Source organism: Clytia hemisphaerica, unplaced genomic scaffold (genome assembly GCF_902728285.1).
Source record: "Clytia hemisphaerica strain Z4C2 unplaced genomic scaffold, Clytia hemisphaerica genome assembly, whole genome shotgun sequence".
Taxonomy (NCBI): Eukaryota; Metazoa; Cnidaria; class Hydrozoa; order Leptothecata; family Clytiidae; genus Clytia; species Clytia hemisphaerica.
Window position 1 is genome coordinate 345,867 of NW_027103590.1, and position 8,457 is coordinate 354,323.

General features: G+C 38.0%; 2 protein-coding genes across 2 annotated transcripts in view; both read left to right on the plus strand.

The window, feature by feature from the left end:
- The window catches only part of LOC136801517 (protein HEATR9-like), a 43,000-nt gene extending 38,446 nt beyond the window's left edge, over positions 1 to 4,554 (plus strand). Inside the window, exons 22-23 of the mRNA XM_067058155.1 lie at positions 3,835 to 3,924; positions 4,329 to 4,554. Coding sequence (XP_066914256.1) covers positions 3,835 to 3,895 — 61 coding nt within the window. The 3' untranslated portion in view covers positions 3,896 to 3,924; positions 4,329 to 4,554. The remainder of the gene's footprint in view (positions 1 to 3,834; positions 3,925 to 4,328) is intronic.
- A 968-nt stretch (positions 4,555 to 5,522) lies between these two features.
- Positions 5,523 to 7,300, plus strand: LOC136801519 (queuosine 5'-phosphate N-glycosylase/hydrolase-like). The gene is made up of 2 exons (XM_067058157.1): positions 5,523 to 5,967; positions 6,518 to 7,300. Exons 1-2 carry the CDS (start codon positions 5,638 to 5,640, stop codon positions 7,205 to 7,207), a joined length of 1,020 nt encoding a protein of 339 aa, XP_066914258.1. The 5' UTR covers positions 5,523 to 5,637; the 3' UTR covers positions 7,208 to 7,300.
- The last annotated feature ends 1,157 nt before the right edge of the window (positions 7,301 to 8,457 follow it).

The window sequence follows — 8,457 nt, forward strand, 5'->3', positions numbered from 1 at the left end:
GGGACGGTGGGACGCTAAGGTGGGACGGTAGTGGGACGCTAAGGTGGGACGGTAGTGGGACGCTAAAGTGGGACGGTAGTGGGACGGTAGTGGGACGCTAAGGTGGGACGGTAGTGGGACGCTAAGGTGGGACGGTAGTGGGACGCTCAGGTGGGACTGTAGTGGGACGCTAAGGTGGGACGGTAGTGGGACGCTCTCTCGTAAGGCTTTTGTATTTTTGCTTCTCTGATAATTATGTACGAGTGAAAAAGAACTCAATATGAGTAAATGAATACTTTCAGTATTAGTTGTTATTCTGATCGGAATACTCTCAAATGATTACGCCAGTATCGACAAAATAACAATGAAAATCCTGCCTATTGTTTGTATGCGCGAATGAAAATGTTTTACGCAATTACATTACGTCATTTTTTATTACTTTTTATGGTAATATAAAAACATTTGCTCTCTCCGAAGAAACATGACTAACTAGCTCAGTCGGTAGAGCATCAGATTCAAGGTCAGGTGGTCCAGGGTTCGATTCCCCCACACGTATTTTTTTTTCTTTTCTAAACTAATCTATCCACAGGGATCAAAAATATTTCAGACCTGATCAAAAATATTTCAGACCTGATCAAAAATATTTCAGACCTAATCAAAAATATTGATTTTTCAAGCACGGAGGACGAGAAATTTATCTTTTTAAATAGCAGATCTTGTTGTTGTCCTTTAATCTTTTGATACTTTTGATACAATTTTCATCCAAAATCTGTCTTTGAATCATACAAAGTTCCAATACACTTTCCTCGAGATATACATGGGGGGGATATTGGCAAAAAGGGGTACGGATGCTCCGGGGAGGGGGGGTACTAGGTTGCGAGGTGACAGGTATGTCCGAGGCAAAAATCGAAAATTGCCCCTTTGAGAGACAAAATTTTGATGATTTTGGGACCCTTTGAGAGATTTTTTCCCTAAATTTAGTTTAAAAGTCTGTACTAGACGGACACGGTCCTCCGCCTACTTTGAAGTGTTAAAAATTGGTTGGCTAGTCAGACAGGCTAATAACGTTTTTTCTGAAACAAATATTCTTTTGACACTTTTTGCCGGACAAAATCGGTTCGGAAAAACTGGAGCAACCTTCGATTGCCTTATCGGACTTTTTAGCTGTTGGACTAGATGATGTCGGATGCATGACTTTTGAAGACTCCTCCCCCCAGTTTGTGAAATCATCATTCTGAGCAGTTTTCCAAGAGAAAAATCTGTATTTCCAATTAAATAAGACAGGCTATGAATTTTCGCATAGGAAATTGATTTTCTGTGGTTTCTCAAGGGAATAATAATCTTCTTTTTCAAAAAGAAAAATTCAACTAATGATTGCTCAAGGAATTTCAGTTATTTTGTATTTTTTGCAAGGGAAATACCTTTTCTTTCAAAAGAAAATCAATAAAGTGCTGTGATTTTCCTTGGAGAATACGCGAAAATTGATTTTCCTGGGAAAGAACGGAACAAAGGATTTTCCTTGGAAAATACGCAACAACTAATTTTCCTCAGAAAATACGGACCAGTGATTTTCCTTGGAAAATACGTAACAACTAATTTTCCTTAGAAAATACGCAACAACTAATTTTCCTTGGAAAATAGGCAACAACTATTTTCCTCAGAAAATACGGACCAGTGATTTTCCTTGGAAAATACGGTCTAGTGATCTTCCTTGGAAAATACGCAATAACTAAATTTCCTTGGAAAATACGCAATAACTAAATTTCTTTGGAAAATACGCAACAACTAATTTTCCTTGGAAAATACGCAACAACTATTTTCCTCAGAAAATACGGACCAGTGATTTTCCTTGGAAAATACGGTCTAGTGATCTTCCTTGGAAAATACGCAATAACTAAATTTCCTTGGAAAATACGCAATAACTAAATTTCCTTGGAAAATACGCGATAACTAATTTTCCTTGGAAAATAAGGGACAACTAGTTTTCCTTGAATTAATTATTTTAATCTTCTTATCTTCTAATCTTTCTTATCCGTTCGGGCTGACCTTCAGCACAGCTGGTTTATTTCCTTAATCCTAGGAAGCGTTTCTCTTTATAAAAATAATTTTACATAAAAATATAGCATGCTTTTGTTTCGAAACTGCTGATGCAAGATTTAATTACAAAAAATATAACATGATAGTTTTCGAGTGTTATATATATTTAGTGCAATCGGCTCTTGCATGTTGGAAATAATCTAAAATCATTTCTTTAAGAAGTCAATACCTTGACAGGGTAAAATTATACAAGTCATGGCAAAATAAAGGTCTCATGATAATCATTGTTCACTTCTCTTGCACATCAGCTGCGTGGCCGAGTGGATAAGTCGATGAAACGGCAACTTAAGGGTAATGATTATAGAGAGTTTGAATCCTATACGGGTGCGACGAAAATTGTGTTATTTTGTCTGTTTTGTCAACATTGATCAAACTTTTTCTGGTTTTATGAGCTCTTATTGATATTTTTGAAAATTTCCGTTAAAATTTTAAGAAACAAAAATTGGGGGGGGCAGTCAGGCAAATTGACCGACGCCGCGACGGGTATCTGCAGCGGTTTAGGCTATCTGATATTCCGATGGCGTATTGGCGGCCGCCCACGCTAAAGCATACTGTCAATTGGTAACCCCCCCCCCCCCGGAGTGTCACCTCAGCTCAATGCAGTTTGATTCAAGTACAGTATTTCAAAATGGATAAGGTTGATTAGCGGGTGGAGAGTCAAGAGTCAAGAGTTATGACTTTCCCTTGTCTTGAAAATCTAATGTTCCAAAACTTTCAACTAAAAAAATGCTAAAAAATTGGCTTTCGTCTTTTTTTATTATATCTTATAAACACTTTTTTCAGAACCACGATGAAAAGAAAAGCAAAACTGACTGAATATGCTGCCAAAAAAGTGATTGACAGGTCTAGAAAATGATTGACAGGCCCGGGTTAGATATTTCCGTGAGCAATCTCGTTATATTTATCAAAAGTAATATACTTGTGGAAAGCCCAATTATTCTACTTTTTCGAATGCTGTGTCATGGAATTTTTTTAACAATTAAATAGAACGGGGTTTCCTCTGATGTAAACAAACCTCGAGTCCTATCCTGAAAATTGACATTGAGCGTAGAAAAAAAGACAAATGAAACTATTTTCCTTTTTAATTCATATTTCCAATAATTAAGTACTTGACCTGTCCCTCTTCACTGTATTATAAAAAGAAAAAGACAAAATACATATAAAAGAGCGTCCCACTACCGTCCCACCTTAGCGTCCCACTACCGTCCCACCTTAGCGTCCCACCTTAGCGTCCCACTACCGTCCCACTTTAGCGTCCCACTACCGTCCCACTACCGTCCCACTTGAGCGTCCCACTACCGTCCCACTTTAGCGTCCCACTACCGTCCCACCTTAGCGTCCCACTACCGTCCCACTTGAGCGTCCCACTACCGTCCCACTTGAGCGTCCCACTACCGTCCCACCTTAGCGTCCCACTACCGTCCCACCTTAGCGTCCCACTACCGTCCCACCTTAGCGTCCCACGACCGTCCCACTTTAGCGTCCCACCTTAGCGTCCCACTACCGTCCCACCTTAGCGTCCCACTACCGTCCCACTTGAGCGTCCCACCTGAGCGTCCCACCTGAGCGTCCCACCGTCCCACGTCCCACTTCTCCAGTATGCCCGCCCATAGTGTTTTGAAAACTCGAAACTCTCATAAAACAACTTTGAAATTTTCGTAAAAAATTGGTTTTTTGTTTTGGATTTAATTTCAAGTGATCAGGAGCCTTCTCCAACAACAGCAATCAGATATAGTCATACTTACCTTGTCTCTACAGGGAAGCAGAGAAAGCCTTAAAAGTCTTGTTAGCATGCACGCCGAAATCCCCGTCACCTTGAGTTAAATACACAAGCAATCGGACAAAAAGGTTTGTCAAGAAGATTCATTTGCTTTGTCTTTATCTTTATTCTCTCATTTTGTTCGAAAATCCGTCGATTTTACCCGCTAATAGGGCTTTTTTTTGGCATATCTGTGCCTATAGAGTGTACCATGGAGCTCTTTGCCCTTCTTGGAATAAACTTTCCTCTAGAAACAGATTATTCCAAGTTCTTCTAACACTCTTTATATTTCATTGAATGGAAAAGAATTGCTTGAAGGAATTTGATTAAACACTCATTTAACTCCAAATTTATAATTGATAGACGTCTCCATTAGTTTTTACTCTTGCTAAATAACTTCCCAATGGAGAAACCAGCCTTAATTGGATATTGAAGATTAAATATTTTTATAATACTTTTTTTCTAGCTTTAATTTTCACCTCTGTTATTTTAGCGATCTGGATTAAGTGTTGGAACGTTAGACTTTGTCGGTGTGTTATTGTAAAATCTTATTTAAATATTTTATATATGATCAATCAGAAATCTTCGCTTTACATTCGGGGGGGGGGCACTCCAGGTAAGTGACCTACCGGACGTACCCTTAAGGGTAGGTCTTTTTGACTTTGGAAAGTGCACTGTAAGGGTTGATTTGTGAGCAAGTGTAAAATTTGAGAAAATACCAAATTTTCAGGTAAAATTTGAGAAATTTCAAAAAATTTTGCCCTGAAAGTGCACTGTAAGGGTTGATTTGTTAGCAAGTGGGAAAAAGTGTACTGTAAAGGTGTAAAATTTGAGAAAATACCAAATTTTCAGGTAAAATTTGAGAAATTTCAAAAACTTTTGCCCTGAAAGGGGCAAACAATTTCGAAAAATTGCACTATAAGGGTCGATTTTCAGCCAAATCTTTCCTGCACTGTAAGGGTCCGATTTTAGAGACCTGATTTTTGGCCGAACGTACGGTCGTTTTCAAAATCGAATGCCCCCCTGGCTTTACATTATGATACCAGTGAGGGAAGTTCAAAAAAAGTACGGCATTGCAGATAGGAAGAAATCCCTGATTCTTCCGGTTATTATTCACATACTAAGTGTTTATTTAGTGAAGTGAAATTCATCTTAGTTAAGAAGAAAATGAGTTTTAGCAAGTTCCTTGGTTTTAGCGAACCTATAGGAAAAATGTTGTAGAATCGGGAGGGATTTTTTAATGAGTTGATTTTCAGCATCGACCTTTTAGTGACGTTAGAGAATTTGATTTATTTTAGTGTGTATTTAGATAATGTTTAAATTTATTTATTGATTAATTTATTGTTGTGAAGATTTGGTTTACCTTTTTTGGATTTAATACATTAAATTGTCTTCTGTCCTGTGATACTTTGCTACTGAGACTTCCTGAATATAAAAGCTTTTTTCTCAGAGATGGGCTAAAGGTATTATTTTGAGTTCTACTTCGGTGTTGAAAATTATGTATGTATTAGACATATGTATGTATTATTGCACCCCGCTAAGGTCAAATCAAAGATTCATAAATGATGCTTTATGCCTCTCTGTTTGATTCTCAACATACTTTCGGGTAGACAGCTGAAGAAAAGTTAGCCTTTGGGTCGTTTCTGATTGCGGTTGCAAACCTACTGAATAATACTATGGTTCTCTATAGTGACTCGTGTTCCACTCTTTTCTAGAAAACAAATATCAAAGTAAACAAAGTAGATAATAATTTACACAAAAGGAATCATTTAACAACAACCATATCATTACAAGCATCAATCATGAAGCAATCTTTGAATCCCAGAGATAGCGGTAAATACATTGCAGAGAATACCAAATATGTTCAAATTCAGCACAAGGAAATTCCAAAAGCAGCTCTCAGACTGAAAGAAGTGATGGGTAGAAACAAATATTCAATCAAGAAATGGAAAGAATGGCCTCTTCATCCTAAAGCAATGAATGATGATACTCTGCATTGGATATTGACCGTTGACACATTAAATTTTTCATTTTGGTTGCCTAGGAACGAGCCTCAGTTTCAAGTCGAGTACAAAGGGAAGACGTATGAAGATTATGAAGCACTGTGCGCATGCGTAAATCGAGCAGTCGAGGTAAACAGCAATTAATTAGCTACACGCTTTTTATAAGAACATCGAATAGTTTTAATAGCCTCTGGATGTGCTAAACTCTTTGTGTTTTAAGCCAAAAAATGTTCTTAAAATGTTATTAATTTCACCATTTCGTGAGCATTTTTGTCCATTTCTAAGAAATCAGTTGTTTTTAGAGGTCGCAAAGCCTTTAAATGTTCTTAACTTTTTCCTAGTATTTTGGCCATTGAAGCCTTATGTTCTTATATAGTTTGTTCTTATAAAAAACATGTATTTGCTTAGTATCACTTTAGCACGGGGTTTATTTAAAGAAGACTGGATGGCCGCGATCAAGTAGCCCGCTCGTAAATGGTAATTCTCAATGTTGAGCTTTTCTATAAGCGGAATGTAAAGCTGTTGGCCAGGTGTTAGTATTCCGTTTTAAATTTTATTTTTCAACTCCAAGTAGTTCAATTCTATTTGGAACACAGGTTGTCATGCTGTAGCAAACGGTAAAATTAAAAATGGCTTTTTTAAAAATCTAATTAATAATCTAACTTTCGAATTTTTTCAGGAAGGAATCCTCATAACGACTGCTTCTTACAACAAAGAAATCTCCCTGGAAACGGTTAATCAAGTGTTTCGATCATCCAATGGGACAACACTTCCCATGCTCAAACAACGGTGGGAAAATCTACGCCAAGTGGGTTTAGTGCTATGTGAAAAATTTAACGGAAATTTCGCGAATGTTATCAAGGAAGCTGGTGAAGATGTAGAGAAACTTATAGAACTTGTCACGACTAATTTTTCTTGTTTCAACGATGTTGGTTGTTTTGAAGGGCAGCCAGTACAGTTCCAAAAACGAGTACAAATTCTAATTGCGGATATTTGGGCCTGCTTCGAAGCAACCGGACACGGCCGTTTCCGTAATATTCACCATTTAACTATGTTTCCAGATTACCGGGTCCCTCAAGCATTGTTATCCCTGGGTGTGGTCACGTACACGGATGAGTTTATGAAACGTGTGCAGAGTGAGAAATTACTCCCACACGGAGAGCGCGAAGAAATGGAAATACGTGGTTGTTCTATTCACGCTATTGAGCTTTTACGGGAACATTTAAATAAAAGTTTAATGGGCGTTGAAAATGAGGAACCCATTCTTAATTCAGTATTGATCGACTTTTATTTATGGGATTTTGCTACCGAGAATGCTTCGGATCTTGGAAGCTTCCCTGAACATCGCACGAGGTCTATTTATTATTGACTGGACATAACATGATTTTACAAATGTTCTAGTTGTCAGATATGATTTATATATGATATTATATTTACTACGAAAAGAAAGTAATCCTAGAAATCAACTGAGTTTGTTCCTACCAAATCTTCTTAACTACAGAAGGCGAGATTTCATTAAAGTTCAAACTATGAATAAAGCGTAGAATAGGACAAGATGGTCAAATTCATTAAAGTTAGCTAAGAATAAGAGAAGCCCTACATGGAAATTACAAAGGATTTGACATTTGCTCCGGAGCTCAAGCCTTCTAGCTGGTTTAATTCAGGAGTGTGCAGGTGATTTCTCTTTGTCATTATTATTACCACCCTTCGATCTTCCTGTCATCCTCGTCTAAAGACCTAGGTCGGAAACATACAATAACCCTCCCTCTACAGCTCACGGTCGACCATCGCTGTCTCCAATTCTCCCAACTCGAGCCCTGTTGTTCTTTTTAAAATATCTGCAAAGGTATGTTTTCTCAGACGCTTTGGGCCAGCAAAACACCAGATTAGCAGATCAGATATAACTTCCTGTTTCGAGCGGAAACAGTGTCCAGAGAAGGTAAGCATTCTGCAGGTCAGGACAGTTGAAATTCTTGGAAGTCCGTTATAGGTTTATACATTTTTTCTCTAGATGTTGAATCAAAAGTCAACAAAACATAAGAAAGCATCTTACGCCGTATCGCTAGGACTTTGGAAAGAGTGATTTTACCTTTGCGGAAACCGTTTTGGTTTTTCCTAAAAAGTAGCTCAAGTACAGGCACAATGCGCCTTAGAATCATTTCATCATATATCTTGGCAGCGAGTGGCATCAACGTTATGCCTCTATGATTAGAACAGGGATAACACCACCTATTAACGAAGCAGATGGTGGACTGGAGTTTTCAAAGGTGCGGTTACAAAACTCAAGGAGAAGATCAAGAACTAAGACTGGGTCTTAGTAAGTAAAGAGTGAAAGCTTTGAAATGATTTAACTAGTTTTCTCTTCTTTTTTTGGAAGAGCCTTCTTTTAGCTGGATGGAAGGGTGATCCTTTATGACCTTCGTTAATTGTCTTCCATGCAGCGGAATGTTGATGGGAGATATGCAAATTTGAAATGGAATCAATCTTTCCCTGAATAAAAATTGCTTGAGCATTGAGATAGGCATCATCCCGACGCTTTTGAGCATTTGAAAGGAGTCTAGATGTATTCCTTGTAGGACGAGTTTGGTGTTTGTTCTACGCCTCTATGAGTGCTTTGCG